We start from the raw sequence: 22114 nt of genomic DNA, 5'->3' as shown, positions 1-22114 counted from the left end.
TTAAGGGAAACAAAAAACTGTAGAAGTGCCATCTTGAACCTTCTCTGATTTTGTAGGCCTTCATGGTTTGGACCTAAATTTCTGTGTAGAAACTCGGCAGGAGCACCCTGGGTTGAGTACAGTTCTCTGTAGAACTGATTAGCTTGGACATTTTAACTTACTTTAGCATGGTGGGGTCTTACTCAAGTGTTTCAAGAGAGAGGAGCTGGTGATCAATACACATGATTTTTTTTTGTATATACAGTGCTGTATTGGTTGAGCAGCATCCTGAATTCGCCATATATGCTTTGTTTCTTTAAATAGTGAGTGTAACATCCATGAAAAATGCCAAATTGACCCCAGGGGAAAATGAAGTGGACCCGTTGTTTGCAGAATATTTATGGCATGGACAGCTACAGTGGAAATGTTCCTCATGTTTGCCCTTCTATTTTGTTTCACTCCTGTTGTAGAGCAAGCATCCTAAGGGTTGACAGGGAAGCTCAGTTGCTTTTGTGGCTGCTCATGCAAGTTCCTACATATGAAGGAGAAATTCTGTGATATGAGCTTTCTGTTGAGAACTGGACAAAGACAAGGGACGCAGCTGCTTTTCGAATCTATAAAATTATTCCACTTGCAATCCCCGTAGACTAGGCAGCTCTGGCCAATCGGATTTCTTGCCCCTTACTTAGTTTTTCCCTTAATGGGGCAATTAACAGCAGGAACGAAGTGCATGGTCTGCTCAGTCTTTATTATTATTTGTGTTCTAATAAATGTGTAGGAGGCCAGTTGCAGACCAGCACCAAGCACTGTGCAAATGCAGAGTAGAAGAATGATTCTTGTCCCAAAGAACTCTTAAGTGAGATACTAACTTTACATAAAGGTCTTCCAGTGTTTTAAGTTCTTCTGCTTTTGCTGTTACTTCCTAACTGTTGTGGTTTGCATGATTTATTGTACACTTGTCACAATTTCCAGCTTCTTTAATGTTTCCTACATGAAACCTTTTGGTTTTTAGATTCTGGTGATCCAAGTAGATTCCTCCAGTATGTTATTCATTCTGTCATTCAGATCTTCCAGGTGATAATGCCATCATTGCCAAATTGTTTGGGGTTTTATTGCTGCAAGGAAGACACTCAGTTTCTAATCTAGTTTTCCCGTGGATTAAGAATTCTGTGAAATGGGATTCTTGAAATAGCAGGTTCAGGGAATAATAGCTTGCTGATTTTTCCTGTCCATTTGAGTCATTGCAGTCTAAAACATCTTCATAGCATCTTCCACAGATGGGTTCTACTTGCAGTCCTCTTGCACTAAATCTAAACCATTGTATTACTAGTATTTTCCAGTCCCTTGACTATGGAATTAGAAGGATCTGTGTCTGAACAATGATCCTGTTCTGGTGCATCTCTGATTGATTTAGCCTTCTAGAGTCTACCATTCAATAGCGATTTGAAGTACTTGGGCACAATCGTTAGACATGACACGGATGTCCTATCCTTATGTCATCTTCTAGCTCCCTGGCTAGAATGAACCTCCAGCAGTCCTTGTCTGCCCTGTAGTTAAAAGAATGAAAATGTAATAAATTACAGCTTCATTGTTTTTTTACATTCCGCATATGTGAAGATAATAGGGTAAAAGACATTTCTTTCAAAAGCTGTTGTATTTGAACTCTTTAGTAACGGCGATATGGAGAGGGTGCTGCCATCCACTCCGCTGAAAGCTGTATCATGCATTTTATTTAGTTCTGGAGCCACGGAATGATCTTAGTTCTGCTGTAGTGAGCATCTTGGACACTGAGTCATTACGTTCCTTTGGAGTGATTCAGCTCAACAGCTTGACACTTGCATTAATTTTACAGCACAGAGCCTTGGTGATCTCTAAGCTTCCTTCTGTAAGAAGGGAGAAGCGAGATGTATAAATCGGATACTGTCAGGAAAAGTTATAAAAATCAGATTCACTTTAATCAGTTTTGACCTTCTGCCTTCCCTCTGGCATCTTTCTGAGGTCCTGTTGAATCAGCTTGTTAACTTTATCATGGCACACTGGCTTCACCCGCACTTGGAACCTACTTGTATGAGATGCTGACCTTCTAGTCCATACATTATTCACAAAGATCCAGTACATTCAGTGCTGAGGTTATTGCTGGTTTTATGTAAACAGAACTTCAAATAATTTGCTGCTTGTTGGATTGCAAGCGTTATTCCCCCCCAACTGCACCCACCCCACCTCATTCATCTTGCTGCAATACCTTCTTTGGTGGTACTAGCGATTATAGGAAACTTGCAATTTAAAGCTGGGGGAGAGTACAAAAAGGAGATTTTTTAAGTTTATTTCCCTCTGAAAGTGAGATTGTATCTTTTCAAAGAAAAGTTAAAATGTTTCAACCCTAGAAAAAGGGTTCATGCTACTCATTGGTTAAAATTTGTTATGGCTGCATTATCAGTTTAATACATTTAGTTTGCCTTTCTGCTTTTATTTCTTACATTTTTGCACCATGTATCACTTCCTCGTAACAGTTTGTATTGTATTAAACCTGTTGTTATGAAGTCTCATTTGGAGCTGAATTTCTTTCTGAAATAAAAAAATACATACATAACACATTTTCTCCGTGTATAGAAACAGTTATTGTAGGTTTCTTCTAAAGTCTGTGTAAAAGTTTCTTGTTCTCTTTAGTTTTATGCATGTGTTACTTGAATATAATTCCTTTTAAAATGAGGAATTTTGTCAAGATGTCCGCTATGTTTTACATCGAATCAGAAAAAACTGAAGATGGCAGAGATATTTCACTTTGAAAGGTGACTACTACACAGACGAAGTTGCTACTTTTCATAAGGGCTTTTACTCCATATATCAATGTGTTTTAAGAGAGACTTGGGTCAATAATACCATGCTTTAGAATTCCCTAAATACATATTTACACAATAGACCCTAAAATATATTAGTCTATCATGTCAGCTCCTGTACACTTCTATCAGGGATGTTTTATGTCCTTAACGTATGATACAATAAAACTTTATTTTATATTGTATTTTTCATACAAATTGTATCCTAGTATGCATTGTGGGGTTAAATAAGACTTTCACAAGGTTAAAATTAAAAAAATCTGAAGGGCACAGGAAAATTAAGGGCTTTGCATAGGAAATATTTATTTTACTGAACAATGTGCATCTGGATGGAGAGGCCACCGAGCTAAGAGAGCCTGAAAGCTCAGGATCCCTGGAAATGGTGAGGTTATGTGAGGAAAGGCTGGTTCTGTGCGAATAAAGCAGGTGGAAAGGTCACGCCTTGCTGAACAGCTGGAGGAAGCGAGAGGTGGCTCCTGAACAAAGAACTTGAGAACACCGACTATGAGGAGTCACTTCTTTGTAGTGAGAATAGTAGAAGAAATGAGGGGAAAGTACAAGACGGCATCTGAAAGCTGAACTGGTGGGTGGAATTGATGGGAATAGGAGAGCAGTGCACACCGAAGATTCTCCAGCTGCTTCATTTTGCTGGTTCCAGCGTGCGCGGGGGGTCCTGGCTCCGGGAGGCTGGTCCTGCGCCGAGCAGGCACAACACCCTGACACCAACACAGCTCCGCTTAGATTTTTGCTGGCTTTTATCCCTTTTTTTTTTTTTTTGGTCACCCTGTTAATGTAAATTAAGTAAGGCTTTTTTGTATGTGATAATTATAGATAAATGTATTTAAAGTAGATCTGGATTTTGTAGTCCTCAGGAAAAAGAGGAAGAGTAATTTTTCCCCCCCCCCGTCCCTGTCATGTGTTCATTTTAATGAGCAATTTTAAAAAATTGAAAATAAAAGAGGAAAATGAATAGGTGTTGAACCAGCCTGTGATATGTAAATGCCAACTAGTAATTACCTAAAACCTCAATTTTCTTTCTGTTTCATCTTGCAAAACATTTCATTTCCACTGAGTGAAAACACTTCATTCGGGCCCCGCCGGCGCTGCCGCCCGCCCCGCGCGCGGTGCCCCCCGCCGCCGCCAGGGGGAGCGCTGGCGACGCGCGCCCCGCGCAGACCCGGCCGCTCCGCAGGCAGCGCGGGAACCGGCGTCCTCACCTTTCCTCTGCCCGCTGAGCCTCCCTTCGCCTCCATCCGTCGCACTCTCAGTCGTCCGGGTGCCTCAGAGTTTTCCCTTTGAGCTTTGATCGCCGATTTTTGGTTACTATTCCATGTTCTTTTAGTTCTGCGTTCTTAATCACAGACACGGTTTGAAGCTTGTTTCTTCCCTTTGTTCTTTTCTGCCTCCTGTGAATGTTGCTTTAAATGGTATTTTTTTTTTCCTTTGCTCTGTTTTACATGAGGGGTTTTTTATTGTCGTTGTTGCATTTTTAAACTTTTCTTGCTATGACTTTGAGATCAGCCAAACTTTGTACATCTCTTGGTTCTCTCACAACAGAAAAAAATTCCTCTGGTTCTGTGTAGTTTCCTAAAAATTTCAGTGAAATTGTAGGAGCTTTAAAGTGTTTCCTCTCTCCTGGCCAGCCTGCAGATAATTTCTTTAGAAATAAGGAGCAGTTTCTGTGAAGTATGAATTTCGCGGGAATTCTGGGGCCCAGAACACTGAATTGGGAAAAGGTTTGTCCTGGGAGAAGGAGGCTGGTGTTAGAGAACATTGTGTGTTGGTGTCCCAGGACCCCGACTGGCAGGGAGCTCTGCCTGGAATCTCCAGGAACAGTGCCTCTTTAGTGAGATATACGGCTTCATAATTAGCCCCTTGCATTTTTTCATGAGTGCTAGCATCAGCGTTCTATGATGTGTTTCCCTGATTAACAGCTGCTTTGCAACTATTTCCGTGTGCCACCGATAACCATATTTGTCAAGTTAGTCCTGGCAGAGCGCTGATTTCTTACTAAAATGCAGCATTTCTGTTTGAAGGGGTTTTCTTGCTCGTCGCAGTGCCAGGCTTTTAAGTCAGCCCTTGTTAAAACGTAAGTTGGCTTTAGCCTGCTGCTTGTTAACAGGATTCTGGGTATCTCCTTTAGAGTAGGAGTGCAGAAACCTTTCACAGACAATTTAATCTTCTGAGCCTTGCAAACATACAGCCGTACACTGAGGGGGTGTTGCTGTAGGCTAATATATTGATCAGTTCCATTTGCCCTATAGCTGTGGCCTTCTGCTCTGGCTGAAATAGGTTGAGTGTTTGTTGATACTGCCATATTATTATTTTTTAATACACTGGAAAAAATTAATTCCAACTTCTTTTACATACGTCATGTATATTGCCAGTGTTGATTGCTTCCGCACATGTAATGTAAACTGTCTGTGCATAGTTCATGGCCTGTGCCGCCTCTGCTTAATGAAAAGAAGTGTTGCATTTAAACAGATACAGATCCACTCAGAAAGACAAAATACCATCCCTTGCAACGTATAATTCAGACCCAACCTTTACATCACAGGTCATCTCAAAGTCTCAGTCTATCAACAAATGCTGTTTAGTAATAACCTACAGAGAGTTCCCAGTATTAGGAAATCTATTAGAGCTCTTACGGGCTGCGCTCCTGGTGGCTTTTGATTCTGTTTTCCACGTAGAACTTTGTTACTGAATCCTTCGGAACTTTCATTGATGGAGGTGATTTTGTTTTACATTTTTGTTAGTAGTTTGTGGTTTTGTTTTTTTTTTTCCCAAGATGGTAGAAAGTGAGTATTTGCCACAGTATTTTAAATTTCATGGTTTATTTTTCTACTGCTAGTAACTGATGAAGTAGCTTAGATTGCTTCATTGGAAACCCTGCAGATTTGAGCATAATAAGAAATAAGGCTGGTTTTACCTTCCCCATTAAACGAAAGGGAGGGAAATTAGGAATGAGGGAGCTTGGCTGTAACACCCAAATGCTGTGCTTGGGCCCAGAGTTCCACCAGCCTGCTGCACTCCCACAACATCTGCAATAAAGTTCCTGTCTCTGTTTATATCTTTGACATTGAAGCACAATATTTGGCCTGAATTTATGTAATTTGGCCAGACACAAAATATAATGCATGAATATTCACGTTCATTTTCTAATTAGAAAATCCAGCTGTAGGACAAGACCTGCTTCAGGATTCCACCCACCACCACCACCACTCAGAAATGTGTCTTTGTGTATCATATCACGGCAGGAGAAGTCATGGTGGGATAGCAAGTTCATGGAATTGGACTTGCTTTTAAAAGCCAAATACATTGCCTTTCATTAAGAGAAATATGTACCCGATCCACTAGATAAAACTAGTTTGCTGGCCAGTGTGTGCTGGCAATCTAAGAATCAGAGTTGTGATACAATGCGCATTACTTGACAGTGTCCTAATATAAAAATTTGCAGAAGTGTTACAAGTGATATAGAAGTAGTATGGAACAATCTTAATAGCTGAGTCAGGGTGCTATTTGCTGCATGAGTTTTTTGGCTATACACAGAACTGCACACAGAATCTTCCGCCTCCTGGTTCTGTTGTTTAAATTATGGACTGCAGTTGCCCTTGTTTGTGCAAAGAAAATGATCCATAGAAGGTAGGAAAGTTCTTGTGTGCGTTTGTTGAAAATATTGGCATTTTGACATGGCAAAAATTGCTTCATAAGTTGCTCACATATACAAGATGAATTATAAAAGTGAAGATGTTTCAGCTCAGCCTATGGGAGGAATGTTCAGAGGTAAATGCAAACACAAATATGAGAAACATGGGATTATTGGGAGGAGGAATGCACGTCCAGGGTTCCTTTTTATGAAGTTTGTTGTTGTTTGTAATTGTATTTTGGTTTAAGATTAAAAACTTTGTGAATGTTAGAGGAAGTGATGCAGGGAAGAGATAAAGTAGAAGTTTATTTTGGAGTGAAATTGATTACTGAAATGTTTACATTTTTACAAGGCAAAAATAAGTTCTAATAAAGAGTTAGAATCAATAAAATGCTCACATGGTTGTGATTGAAATCACACAATGAAAAAATACTGCTTATTTCTTAAAGGTTTTTTAGTGCTTAAGAACTGATAATTAAATATGAGAGCTCGCAGAATTTCAGGTCTGCAGGCCGCTTGTGTCTCTGGCTCTCTGGATGTGGGAGGGAGCGCTGAGGAGTTTCTGAAGAAACAAACAAGTAATTATTCTTAGAAGGAAAGTGGTTTTGATATGTTCGCATATCTGTTGGTCTGCTCATTTGGGCATCCTTCTTATTCAGCATATTATCTTAAGGTTATTAGTTTGGGCGCTTTATATTTCTGCATCTGGCATAGCAATATCAGCACAGTTTAAATCTGTGATTTGCCTGTCACCTGCATTTCAGCTGGAGACAGATCAAGTGCACATAAATGAAACCGAAGTGTACTTTATATGGGGTATTTTACTATAGGATTTTATGGCTCAAAATTACTGAATGTAAACTTAGTGGGAAAAATGAAGGAAAATAAGAAAAGGAAAAGAATTAAAAATACCTCATTCATTTTATCCTCCCAACTTTGAAGTGTGCTGGGACTTTGTCAAATTCCCGTTAAAATAAATATGTCAATTTCATCTCTCTTCCAAATTCATTTATCATGCTTTTTTAAAAGGTGTTTTCTGCTTTACCTGATGTTTAAATTGGATTCACTCGTTTATGCTGTTCTTTGCTGTATCCCCCATGTTTTTCTTAAATGAATTAGTAATGACAGCGTACTCCATCATACCCTCTCTACAGCCACTTTAAGGGAAGCCTGGTGATCTAAACCTTTTAACCTATTAAAGATGATTTTCCCCAATTGAATCAGACCCACCACAGGTGTAATAACTAATCATTTAAACTACACCTGCTATTATGTATTTTTAAGCCATTATGCGTGTTGGATAGATGATAATTCATGTTTATTGCATTGTCCAATGGATCCGTTTTGCCTACACTAGCCTGATTAATGTATTTAAAGAAATAAGAGATGCAATTTAAAAGAAAAAAAACATTGATGGAATGCACTGAGGAGTACATTGAAAGTGCCATTAAACCCATCAGAACTTTGCTCTCTGACCAGAAATGCATATTTGAAGGGTGTGATTCAAACACAAAGTGAAACTTAGTGATTTCAGTGGCGATGCTATTTTTTTCCTTCTTTTTGTGCTGTGAGAAGTTTTGAAAACCTTTTTGGAACTGAATTCCAGAAACCGTATTTTAAGATTAACTCTTCAAGACCTACCTGACATAGGTCTGGCATATACCACCGTTTTAGGAGAAGGTTTATGCCGCTGTTTGAGGAGGAAAAACCTCTTCCGTGCACATGCATGGTTATTTTTACCTCTAGAGGAAGGAAGTAATCTCTTCCACTAGTTCACATGGATGTGCCCATTTCTTAAGTGCTGGTAGCTTCAGGTACATTATTCCCCTGATGCCACAATTGAACAGATGTCTTTGTATGTAAGGAAGGTCAATCAGGTGTTTTTCACTAGTGCAGCACCATGTATTAATATGTCTAATAGCATAGGAGAGTATGTGGAAAGTTCACCTACCATATGAAGAAAAAAATAAAATACCTTTTGTTGGCACTAAGTGGAGACATAAAAAACTAGTGCCGTTGTCATTGATGCCATTGAGTATTATCCCATACTTTACCCTTGGAGTAAAAGGCTTGTTTTAAGTGCTTTGTCACCTTAAAGAAGGATGTGGAAGTCAGTCTGTAGACAAAAGTAATCTGTGATTTCTGCCAGTGTGGAACATAAATTTAACTACTCACCTACCCATTTATGTCGTGAAAAGTGTCTTTTAAAAAGATTTTTGTTATGTGATCCAAAACGTGAAGTTGCTCGTTTTCCAGTCATGACAAGCTGAGGTTTAATTATTGCTTTCAGGAAATTAGAATGAGGTCAGAAAAGGCCTTAATGTCTTAGAATTTGCAGTGAGCTTCACGTCATATAGAAAGGAAGCATTCGTACTGGTAAACGTACTGTTCCAGATCACACACATTGTCTCCAGGTTGCCCTCAACTATAGGGGCCTATTTAGGTAAGAAGATTACAATATAAATGACATAAACCTGTAAGAATCTTAATGGAGTTTTTCGTACAGGTTGAGCTACTCCAAGAGTAATTCAACAAGAAGCTTCTAGGTTGAAATGCCATAATTGTGCTGTCTGATTAGAGTTGAGCCACAAACTCAGATGCTTGTTGAACCATTTCTGAAAGTTGGATCAGTGTCAGCTCCAGACTGTCTCCATATGTTGGATGCGCTGCCTTACTTTGCAGTACAGAATGCATAATATAAAATACGAGTTTGACCATTCCTAACTTGACTCTTTTCTCTCTTTCTCCAATCCTCCTGCCCTCGTCAGATTGTGACAGCGGTGAAGTTTTTACAGAATCCACGAGTCCGCCAAAGTCCTATTGCAACTAGAAGAGCATTTCTGAAGAAGAAAGGTATGGACTCCTAAGTTCGTGGTCTCAGTAATAATGAGGAGCTTGAGTTAGCCTAAAGCCAAAATGTATCGCTATGGAAAATTAGATGTTAAGGGCAAAGCAAGTTGTCTGTCTCAAAAAAAGACTTGAAGTTTGTAAGAAATACCAGTCTCTTTTCTTTCAAACTGACTAGTGCAATATTGGCACCAGATGTGGAATTGTAGAATACAGAAGACGCACTGGAAGTGTTGGGGTTAACTATTATCACATCTTTTCTGCAATGAGGACAGTTCAGAGTTGTGGACTAGTTGGTCAATTCCAACCTTAGTGACATTGGCTTTAGAATGACCAACTTCTAGGTGAAAAGGTCAAATGTTTCCAAAGAGAACCAGAGAGAGGGATGAAGGGCGAAGGACTTGGTGAAAGTAAACAAGGTCAGGTTAAGGTCAAGCTTGGGGTCAACTTGACTTTCAGGCTGAAATGGTAAACTACTGACTGAGTTTAGCCCTTTTCTATAGCAGGGATAGAAAAGATCTTGACAAATCCTATATTGTTTTAGACAGATGGAACATACTTTGGCCATTGCCTACTGAGAATTTATTTTACTTTCTGACTCATAGCAGAACTATCTTTATTCCTTTTTTTTCTTTCTGAAGTTTTTAGTCCACAACTTACAGTGCTTTTCAGATGAATTTCACTCCATATTATGCTGCCTTCCTGGGACCAAATTGCTTAGATCCTTACTGCAAGATGTAAATAATAAGGACAGTCTTACCCTGGAGTTAATTACATGCACTATGGAGCACCTTAAGCTGTTGGAGTGATACTGAAAATACAAACTCCAGACTTCAGAGGAGAGCGACACAGTTATATGTTGAAGTCATAAGTACCTCAGGGTACATCAAATTCTGTAGCTAAAGATCTTGAGCTTTGAAAAGTAAGGAAGCCCATGAAATATATATTATTCTGTTTGGGATTATGAACTGCTTATTGAGATGCCTGCGATCTGACGTCATGAGATGGAGAGTTCAAGTAAATGCACCACTTTGCTCATCTTGAATAACAAAGGACCTAGAAGGGAATGGCAGTCTTGTCTTTTAGCAATGATGTCATTTGGAGCGTGGTCCTCTCACTGCGTGTGCTGGTGCCAGTCAGAGAACATTCCAAACACATAGGTATGTCGCTTGCCCTGCCCTGCCATCAGGATGGCATTAAAATTTGGAGCCTGTTGGCCGCTGTGCTCCATGAGTTTTTCCTTGAAATATGTGGACCTACGGGGAGTAATTAATCATAAAAGCTTGGGGATTTCAACTCTATCATCGAAGCAATGAAGCAAGGGAAAGCTGAGCCTAAAAGCTGTGCTGATTACCCGGGGTAACCTGATACAAAATCTATTGTTGCCGAGAGATCCTTAGCCCCCAGTATATCGTGCAATATTATAACTGCCTGATCTTCTTCTGTGCTGACAATGACCAGTTATTCCTCATTTTCTCTCTCAACACAGCTGGGTTAGAATTTCATTTGCAGAAGGTATTTAGAGCAATTTAGAGACAAATGTCTCTGGTGTTTGCTCTGCACTTCCCCACCGCAGGCTTTGCTGAACAGTTTTTAGTATCAGGAGCTCCATCTAATCTGTTTAATTTTAATAAATCCCTGACTGGGAGAAGAGGAAGGGTGGGGAGATGGAGGCACAGGGAAACTGTGGCCCGGCTAATACTCCTTATGAATTACTTGGCTAATAATTACTGAAGAGCAGAAATTGTTTGGTAGGGCTGTTTGTTTGTTCATCTTTGTTAATTAGCCCTTCTTCCCTTTGTGCTAATTGTTTGTTTAAAAACTTAACAGTGGGAGACAGGAAGGAGCAGGGTCCAGTAGTGCCTGTACCCAACAGTCACTGGAAATATGTCCATATGGATTCTGAGCACTGAGTTTACAACGTGACCTCTGTTCGGTGCTCGAGAGCAGAAGGTACATACTGTCATGGTACCTGTGTGCTCTCACAGATGGAGGCAATTCTTCTTGAAAACGTAGGTGTCGTGGCTAGTTTAGTCCTGAGTAAATGAGGAATTACACGGTTCGGTAGGCTATTCCCCCTATTCTCTGATATACGGTCATTGTCATCCCAATGATAATGTTTATCCCCATTTTACAGATAGTTAGGCTGTCTGGTAGAGAAGTCCTCACTGCCAGTCAAAAAAGCATTTTCTGTAGAGAAACCGTTTCAGTTACGAGAGTCCCTTTTAAAATTGTCTTTGTAGAAAGCAACACAGAGGTACCCTTGCGTTTTTTTCACCGTTTCTCTGATCCAAGTTTCAGTAGATCTTTTTCTGGACCCCAGAAGAATTTCAGTGGAGGGGAATCTTCAGATCTATAGATAGTTGTACACCATGTGTAAACTTGCCTTTTGTAGTTACTTTCATGGAACTGTACAGGAGAGATCTATGACTCCCCACGACAGGGGCAGGACCAGAGCATCAGCTGTGGTCGAGCTTTCAGGTCCTGCAGTCCTGGCTTTGCCTGAGAAATTTCACTTCTGAGACTTGCAGAGATGGTTCTACCTTGAATTTTTTTTTTTCTTATTTTTTATTAGCATCTCCTTCCTAAAAAAGACCAATCAGATTTTATTTCTATTTAATATCTAATACAGGGACTGGATTAGATCATCAGCTGGACTGGGTTTGGTCTCTTGTGAACAGCAGCTGCAGAGGCTGAAAGCAGATTTTCTTGGTTACTTGAGGGTCAAGGGTTTGCTGAACTGCTCTCTTTGGAACACGGGATGATAGTGTTGATGACAGTTGGGAGAATGAGGGTGTCCCGGATTTGTAAAAGGTCTTTCAAAAGTCGGATGAGATTTCTTTGTTGTCTTAAGCACTTTTAAACTCCCAAATACAGAGGCATTAATGAGAAACATGAAGTTATTAGAATCATTTATCATTTTCTTTGAAGCTTACACTGGCATTTTGTGTAATTTATGACATTTCCTCCTTTTTATCATGAACTTCTTCAGATGAAGGAAAAAACAGCTGTTTCCCCTCAGAGTATCTGAAAGAAAAGAAAGGAAAAAAAAGATGTTGTTTGTTTTTTGTCCAAGTCGCTGATTTTGCTGATGACATGCCACAGAATCGGCGGCGCCTTGGGAGTAATTAGACAGCACGTGGGGTTTAAACCCTTGTGGAACTGTGTCTGTCATCTCGCTGTTGTGCCTCAGATGTCCTGTACTGCTCGGTTACCCAGCCGGTAACTCATATGGTTTGTTCATTGACTCTGTAACTTCTCACAAGATAGAGAATGGGGGTGGAAGTGCACTATGCAGATGGAGCTCTATTTTCCAGGGTGCTATAATCTTTTGGGGCAGGGATGGGAATAATTGCTAGGTCACAGACTTACTGTGTAATCCTGGATAAATAACTTTTTTCTTGGTTGCTTGTTCTTTTAATCTGTCAAACGAGTACAGTAATGCCTTCCCGGAGTGGGATTGTGGGAACAAACAAAAGCATACAGGGAGCTAAGAAATTACAGTGATGGGAGAACAGAAGTGCATTAGGGCAACTAAATGTATAATTGTTGAGTTATTTTGGGAAAACGTCCACCCAGAAGGTTGGACGGTCTTCAGGAGATACACTACCTGGATTGGTCTTTTGTATAATATATATATGCATAACGTAATGGGCTACATGCTTCTAAAAGCAGTCGCACTCTCGCTTGGTGAGATGAGTTGGAGGCTGTTGGAAGCGTTGCCCTTTTACATGTTGTATCTACTAATCTATTTCTTTACTTTGGCTGGTAGGAAGTGAGTTAGTGCGCAAGGTTTTCCTGTAGGTCTTGCACAGTTTTTTGCAGCGCATCAGAGTTCTAGAGAAATTTGCCAGTGTCAAGGTGCCAGGCTATGGTGATTTCTGAAGAGATGAATAAATTATTCAATTGTACATGCCCCTTCCCAGTCAGAGCTCAAAGACACTTGATTCCCTGGAAACAAATGCCGTCAGCCTCAGAATTTCCAGTAGAAAACAGACTTGTTTTTCTTCCTCTTTCTGTAGTCTGCGTTCTTGGAAGTTGAGCCCCTGTCTTCCCTTCTTTGCCAAAGAAACCCAAGTGGATCACCTTGAGGACCTGGGAGAAGGGGCCCAGCCCACTGCTGGAGGGCTTTAAAGGAAGTAAATTCTTCAGCAGATTTCAATTTAGCCCTCTTTTATTACTTTTCTTTTTTATAATTTAAGTCCATTTCATGAGGCAGTTTGCATGTCCTTGAATGGAATCTCGTTACCATGAAAGCTTTTTTAGCATTGATTTCATAACAGTCTTAATTTAATAGCACCGTCATTACTGAGAAGCCCTGAGAGTGAGGCCCTAGCTTTCCAGGTCACTGACCTTTTAATTACAGACCTTGTTCTGATGGCCAGGTTATCGACTGGGCAGCTCCCAACTCCTGCCCCCAGCATGGAGATGAAAATAACTGCCTTTCCTCCCCCACTTCCAGAAAAGGGAGGAAAAGAAAAGTAACCTCTTGTGTTTCCCAAATTAATTTTCTACCTCAGCTTTACTTCGTAATTAATTCTTTAACATGTCTCAGTGAAGCTCGAACAGTTTTTACAAAGCTTTTCCTTGAGAAGAAAATACAGTGCAAGCCAATAGAGTCCAGTGACAACTCATACCAAAAAATGTAGTTATTAGTCTGCGCAGTCAAAATATCTATTTGGGCCAAACTACTATTGCCCTGCAAACCTTATGCTTTTCTAGAAATGACCATGTTTGATACAAGAACGTGTGATCAGGCTGTAAGTGCAGACTATCCAACGATGATATGCTGGATGATTTGTCCTTCTCTTCAGACTTGCTGACAGGATATGGATTTAAGAGATGGTGAAGGAGAGAAAACTTTCTGATTATTAAAGAATTTTGGTGTTCAAGTAGCATCAAGTAAGTCCAACAGCTTGCATAGACTTACAGAAATGACTGTACAGGTCAAACGGAAGTCAGTGCATTCTACGTTTTCACGATGCTTTTCATTTGAGGATCTTAGAGCAGTTGTACCCATTAACCATTGGATGGAGCATGGTTAATGGTGTCTGTGGGGTTATCTGCAGCTCACTGCTTAATATCACTACATGGTTTTTAGGAGAGCAAATGAAGAATACTTTATCTAAGTCATCTTGCAGAGGGAGCTTTAGGGATAGAGAATGTAATTACTGAGTAAAAAAATTACTAAGATTCTTGAAAAGCACTATGGGATATTTAATTACTAGAGATGCTTAGGCCTCTGTTTATGACTTTGAAAGACAGCTAATGTGCCTTATAATATTTTGCTTAGGTTAAAGAAAAATGTCCGACACCTGTTCATGCAATCAGTTTGTTCTTTAGGTGCCTTCTGTCCAAGCTTCGGGTCAATACAACTCTGCATCAATGGGGAAATCTGGTTATCTCCCAAGGAACTTATTAGGGATCCGAAGACTAAAGAGTGAATGAATGCTTTCATTGCTAGCACACTCAGAGCAGTTCCTATCCGAATCAGCGTTATTGGTAGTCTCATCCATTTTTGGCACTCTGCCGTGTTTGCCCGATAATGTTCAACATACAGGGGACGTTTCCACTGCTGGAGTCTCATGATCCAGAAGAACAAATGTGCTCATGATCCAGAAATTAGTTCCACAGCTCTGTATTTTCTATTAGATGCCTTCTTTTTTCCTCCTGAAAATGATTGAGAATCCCTATCCATCTGCAGTGACAGAGATGCCCCCCTGTCCTGCCCGTCTTCTGTCTGCAGATCTGTCACTTGCTGTTCTGCACCAGCCTATTCATCATGCTGCCTCCTTTCCCCATCAATTTTACCACTGTTTGTGTTATCTGAACTTGTCATGAGCTTTACGGATTTTCTTGGCTTCTTTGGCAAGAAGAGACTCGCAGCGATAGCACTAACAAAATGTGATAAACTAATCAACCTGAGGGTATCCCGGGGAATCAGATATGGCTATTCTTTGGACTTGTCAGGGGGGTTAGAAGAAAATTTTGATACTTGATTGAAAGCCTTCACTATCAATCCTCCAGATTTGGAAGGAAGTTTGGAAAAAGTAATCTGTTTAAGTCCCTATCCACGTGGAGAAATCACTCCATATCTCATCTTTGCCTCTTGTCCCAGGCACTTGTGATTCAAGAGAGGGCAGAAAAACACCCAACATTAGTTTAGGCACAACGAGCCATGTGGTGCAGTGCACAAAGGCAGGCAATCCTCACTGTTCAATACCTTCTAATGCTTATAATAGCCAGATGATTAAGAAAAGTGTGTGTGTGTTTGACAGAAACTATAGTTACTTACAGATGTGTTTGTTATTTTAGAAGAACATGTACTCAGCATATATTTCATTGTTTTATAACAATTTTTTTTATAGCTCAATGGTATTTAGAAACTAGGTTGAGCAATACATTTCTATCCCACTAGAAATTCTCAGATTTGAAAGTTTGTTTTTCTATTAAATAGGGATTAACTTTTAAAATGGAGGACTTTTTTAATGAAACGTTGTAGACCTGTCAGATCACTCTGTATTAATTAGACTGGAGTATTTAATATTTTAACTAATAATGAAAGAGATTGATAGACTAATATAATATGTACCATAATATTACAGTGAAAATATTTGGAAAAATGGGTTTTGAATTGTTATTAAATCATTACTTTTCTCCAGAACATTTTGGGGTTTTTTTGAAGAAACACTTTCTGTTTGAAAAAATTGTGTCCTAGAAGTTAGTTAATGAGCTTTACTTGGAACTGAAGAATTCTTTCATAGAAGTGCTACCCACTAACAGGAAAATACATCATCATTGTCACTGGATAGTTCCAAGAGGCCTGTCGTCTTGCACTGTTTTGGACTTGCACCTTTGGCTTGAATACTCCAGACTACTGGCTCTGAACTCAGTGTGTTGTGGGACATGAGGGAAAAAGGGCCTGTTTAAAGGGAGCAGAAGAAAAAAAGTAATGGGAAACTTAAGGCCTACAAACCTTCCCAGTGTATGGGTGTATACAAGCTCTGCTATTTAATGTTAAAAACATGGAAATCTCAGTTACTTTCTCTTTGGTTTCTGGGTGAAATGTTGAGAAGGTGCATCACAAGAGGCACCCCTTTGGTGTTTAATAATGCGAAGAAGACATTGAGGGAGCAACTCTCAACTTTTACATCCTCTAAATGCCTATATACGTGTGTTATAACAGAGGATGCATCACATTAGTGGTAATGACCTTCCTCTCACTTTGGGCTCAGTCTACAGTGATCTTGAACCATTTAGATCTGTACTGCACAGAACAAGAAAGGTGACTCATTTATAGTGTATTGGGTGAACAGTCTGCTACATCTCCTGCTTCTATTGGGCCACGGAAATTCCTCACAATTTCAGAGAAGAGTCCAGAATCACCTTTGCCGTGTTTTTGTAGCTTGAAAATTATTCATAAATTGGAACAGACGGATTTGATGCCCAGGAAGTTGTGCATGCTACAAAATATTGGTTGTAAGCTTAATTTTAACAAATAATTGGAATGTCATGGGTTTAATGATGTCTCTCCACTTGGCTATCTGACAATAACTATGTAATGTAAAAGAGCCGTTAAAAATGGCTTTGCAAAATTAACTCCTATTGCTCACTGAGTGTGTTTTGAGTCATATCTGCCTTGTTTACTGTCAAAATAATACTTCCATTCCTGGTAGCACTGAAAAACCAATATGATTACAGCAGAGTGAGTTGGAGTGCATTCTAGAAGACAATGCTAAAATACTTATATTCTGAGCCCTGAAATTGTCAGCCATAGTGATGGGCAGAAAAGGCTCAGACCTTTAATAATTTATCTACCTTGTTTTCAAGTGAAAGTAAACGCAGAGTGCCGAAAGAAAGTCACTTCTGTAGCTCCAATCTAAGGGCAGGTAGTGGAGGTCTGAGATACGACTGCTTGCCTGGCTTTGGGCGAGTTACTTGTTCTCATCTTGCCCATCTGTAAAATGGAGTTAATTACCACTTTTGCATTATTAACTTAGTAAGATTTATGTTAGGCATGTTTATAAACTGCTTTGATATGCTTGTTTCAGAGTTCTTGGTGCTGCAGCATGTGATTTTTTAAGTTGCTTGCTGGAGTAAAAGCCACTCTTGCAGAGAGGTTCAGAATTTCCTTCTGTCAGCTGAGGATGGGGGGGCAGAGCTGCAAACTTTAGAATGTCAGCATGTCAAGGCTCAGGCAGATTGCGTGCAATCCTAATCCAGCCCTGCAGCTTTGACCTTTGAAGCAAGCTTCACCTTGAGACAGTTGAAGAAATCTATGTACGTTTGTATAAAAATATTTTTGTAATAGAAGGAATTTGCTCTTCATGGTCATCCAGCCCAGGGTTTCCCCACAATCTTCCTGGCGCGAGTAAAGGAATTCAGTTCTTGATGTACTCTGGGAATGAACCTGGTATTCTAAGTCTAAAGAGACAGCCTTCTCTCTTGAGGCTAAAACCGAGTGTAATTAGGATAGTCTGTGTTGCTCTTCTGCTGAAATCCATCTCAGAACTAATGACACTTTCCTGCTAGGAAAGATAAAATAAGTTCCTGTATGACATTATTCTCTAGATTCTCGTAGACAACATTTCTACCCTGTATAAAACTATGTCTTGGCTGCCCAGGAACATGAAAATCCCAATATTTGCTTTTCTGCTACACACTGTTCCCTCTTAATTTTAATCTGGGGCACAATCATTCTTCCTTTAGTTGAAAGGGAATTTATTCTTTGGTTCATTCTTTCTTATTTTTTCTCATGGAACCTAGTCCAGGCAAGACTTCACTCCCTAGGAGAGCAGAGAATTCATTCGCAATGAAATCTGAGGCTCTCTGAAGTAAAAGCTGTTGACTTTGTCATACCGTGCAAATGTGCATTGCTTTTAGCAAGACAATAAAGGGTAAATGGGGTGATCTCTGCTCCTGTGGAGAGGTCGGCTGGTTACATTACACAATCTTCTAGAGCATCTTGCAGCAAATACATGGGTTATATTAAAAGTTGCAATCATATCATTTTTTAAAAGTAAATTGCTGACCTTATGCAGTGGAATCAGCTTTATTGAATTTCGCCAAAAATGCGTTTATAATCCCCCCCGCCCCCGCATACACATGATATTCATGTCCTTGCTGCCCATGTGGAAATGTCCCTTTTTATGGTGATAAAATTAAATTTGTCTTTGTCTCTGCCTTGCCTCACCTTTTAAGATTCCATCCTTAAGAGACACCGGTAGATATCTGTATCAGAGAATGAAGATGGGCAATATTGCTGCATGGCTGGCCGGCTGATTGGGAGCCAACTGCCACAGAACAAATAAATAAGCTTTTCACATTTAAAGGACAAAGTTGAGCACAGGTGCAATATGGGTATTTTTCTAGGAGTGTTGTGGCCTTAGCATAGGTAAGAATTTATTTAGACTTGGAAGTATTATGTTTTACTTCTCGATTTTTTTCTAATTGCCACACAATACGAAATGTAAAATCCACAAATAGTTATTGTGCTACTCATGGAATACTGTGTTATGTGTCCTCCTTCAGTAATAAATAAGCATAAAACCCTCTAGTCTTTGGCCACTTACAGCCCCCTTGCTGAATTCACTTGAGGGAAAAAAAAAAAGTGGTTTGTGGCATGCTCAAGAATTTAACAAACATATACCTCATATTTCTATACCACTTTGGTTATTCAAAGTACTCTACAATTATTAACTGACTAAGCTTGTGACACCTTTTGTGGAATGGCAAGATTATAAGTTTAATGTACTTCTAATTACATTTTCTCTTCTTTGTTAGACCTTTATATTCTCCAAACAGTTGCAAACTCCAAATTTCAGTGGGAAACAGAGGAAACACCGTCCCCATTTTAGATAGAGAAGTGGAGTCGGATATATTAAAAACTGTTAGATCTGAGATAATCCTGACTCCCTGTCATATATATATATATAAAAATATAACTGTACTGTGCCATACTGTCCATGTGATATACCGATTTTATAGCATTTTCAGTAAAATTACTCAAAGCATTTTCTTTATCCTCCCCAGGCCCCAGCTGCCTTGGGGAGGAGGAGAAGGTCCAGCTGATGCAATGAAATCAACACAAACCATCTAAGTAAATGAAGGGGCAGATTGGGCTCTGCAGCATGTCTCTCTTCCTAAAGCATCTCCCCCAACCTGGCTTCCTTTTGATGTAGCATTTAAAAGGCTAGTTGCTCAGAGTTACAGAGAAGAATATCAGAATATCATTGCTCTTGCTCTTCAAGTAACCAGGAGAATGCAGCTGTTAAACTCAGAAATATAAAATACATGTTTAAAAGATGACTCTGTATGTGTTTAAAAAAGAGAGCGAGAGAGAATTCAAGGGAACCAAAAAATAGCAGCTTCCATTACTGTAATTAAATGGCAGCATTTAACCTATCAGGCCGTTGCGTGTCTGTGAGAGATGAGCAGGGAGCTGCATTTGAAATGATCACTGTCTTCCTTGGGGGATAGAGTAGTTAAATAATTTGTTTGTGAGGTGTGAGTTCAGTGTCGGGTAAAGCAAGTGCTTGCGCGTATGTGTGGATCTGAGAAGCTGGGGATGGCCGCGTGTTTGCTGAGAATACCCTGGAGGTTGGTATTTACCAGCACGTGCACTGTCAATAGGAACACAAGCTGCTCTTGCCCATTTGTTAGGTTATCTGCAGAGTCAGGGCCTCACCTGGTCCCAGATATTGCATCATGAAAGGAGAGCTTTTTGCACGCTGGGCCACCTGAGACAGGCAGGGGTAGCAGTAAAAGAAAACTGGGGGGGAAATGGGGGAAGAAAAGAATCAGAGTCCTTTTGGTGAGCTTCATCTGCTGCAGTGCCTCTAAAGAGTAAGTTGTTCTATCTGGTCATTGGACTTGGCACTCAGGAGTGTGGGGCCGTGTCATCCCTGGGTACCAAGGCCAAAGCTGCTGCTCAGAGCTTTGCCCCTCACACAGCTCAGCAAACAGCCCCTTCCCCTGCACAGTGTTCCCTCCACCTGTGCCGCCGTGTTCCTCTGCTCCAGGGCTGCAGTGCAGAGAGAGGGATCTGCAAAGTGCCTCCTGGCGCTTCGTCATTGACCCCAACACTGTGAAAAGCTGGCCACCTGTCTACTGGTGTTGATCAGCAGCCCGGAAAGGAGATACAGTCTTATGTAGAGCCTAGAACGGGATATCTTTCCATTTTTATTCACTCCCTTTATATTAATGAGATTATTTCTTTGTTTAGGGGCTATTTGCTAGTCCTGGAACTCCAAGAGCTATCTTCACACAGTATGAGTAGCTGCTTCAGCTGCCTCACTTACTGATCTGACTTGTGTTATGTTGCAGGAACTTGCCCATAAACATTTCTTAATCTTCACTCTGGTTTCTGTGTGAATGGTGTGTATCCACTCCTGTTTTAACTCCTGGGCTGGGACTTTTGTGAGGCACTAGAAGACAACAGACGATGTTAAAAACATAGATATTTCTGTATTTCCATTCTGAACGTTCAACCTCAGTGACTGGATTTTGAGGGCAACACTTGGCCAAAAGGCGACCAGAGAAATGCTATGTATTTTAGCATCCAGTCAAAGCAAAGCAAGAATTTGAGTCCTTGCATAGTTTGAGGAGAGTCAGAAATCTGAAAGCATTTCCAAAGATGATCTACAAGCACAAAAAAAATATAAACTTGTTATTTGAATAAATTACTTGTTGCAAATGCCTTACATAGCTCAAATGCATATAATACATGTATAGATTCTCAAAACTCAGTCTTTGTACCTGATAATTGTCAGTGTCGGTCGCAAATGTTTTACAAAGGATATTGTGTAATTTTATTCTTGTTTTACAGATGTAGAAACTGAGGCAGATGGAGGTTAAATGACCTACACAAGGTCAATAGCAAGGCTGGGAATAGAACCCAAATGTTGGAGAGGCTTTTTATTATACTAATAAGGAAACTCTGGAGGTGTGTTTGGCATGGTAATCGGAACCCTAGAGAACCAGAAGCAGTTTGTATGTTCTGGGCATGTCCTGAGGGAGCAATGATGAAACTCCTTTCCTACCTTACCACTCCAGTTCTCCGTGTGTGGTCACCATAGTTTTTCCACCACTTAACCTCGTTATTTTTAGTATTGTTAGAATTAGTCGTCCTTTTGGTGTTTAATCCAGACTCCTTTAATTTTCTCTAGAACTCTGAAGAGTTGTTGAAGGCACATGGGGAGAAAAAAATAACAATAAACAAACCAAAAGATGAAAAGTGGTCTTTTGAAACTTCTGCTGTTTTGTTGGTTTGTTTCCTAATGTTTTTTGTCTTCACTCTTCTTTTATCATGAAGGACCCTGCTTGAATGTGTAGTCTTGGTTTCTTAAAAATGAATTTGCTATTGTTTCTTTCTTCTCCACCCAAGATTAACATCCTGTGTGATGACATAGATGGTTGTTGTCTAAATGGACGTGACATAACCAACAAAATTGTGAAGGGTGGGTGGAGAAATATTTATACAGTTGTGTTAAAAATTACAAAGTAGGTTTGCCTTTTAAACAGAAGGTATTTCAACATTGTTATTGGCAGCATCAGCCTTTAATTTTACAGGTGGCTAGCTTTGTAGTAGCATTCAGCAAACAATATTTTAATGGCATGTAAAAAAAATTCTCTAAAACAAAAGAAAGAAGAATGAGGGTGATTTATAATCTGTAATGAATACTTGCTGACATGTCTTTTTATAATAGTGTATTAGCGTCTCTGTCTTCCTAGGGGAAGTGCAAACCAGTTTTACCTGAAACATTTGTACCATAATAATCAAATATGCAGTGTTTAGCTATATTTT

General features: G+C 39.9%; 1 protein-coding gene across 1 annotated transcript in view; it reads left to right on the top strand.

Annotated features, from left to right (window-relative positions):
• Positions 1-22114, top strand: part of PEX14 (peroxisomal biogenesis factor 14) — a 68591-nt gene that overhangs the window by 24013 nt on the left and 22464 nt on the right. Inside the window, exon 3 of the mRNA XM_065649992.1 lies at positions 9231-9315. Coding sequence (XP_065506064.1) covers positions 9231-9315 — 85 coding nt within the window. The remainder of the gene's footprint in view (positions 1-9230; positions 9316-22114) is intronic.

Source organism: Caloenas nicobarica, chromosome 22, assembly GCF_036013445.1.
Source record: "Caloenas nicobarica isolate bCalNic1 chromosome 22, bCalNic1.hap1, whole genome shotgun sequence".
In the NCBI taxonomy this organism is placed as follows: Eukaryota; Metazoa; Chordata; class Aves; order Columbiformes; family Columbidae; genus Caloenas; species Caloenas nicobarica.
This window is presented reverse-complemented; position numbering and strand designations above follow the sequence as displayed.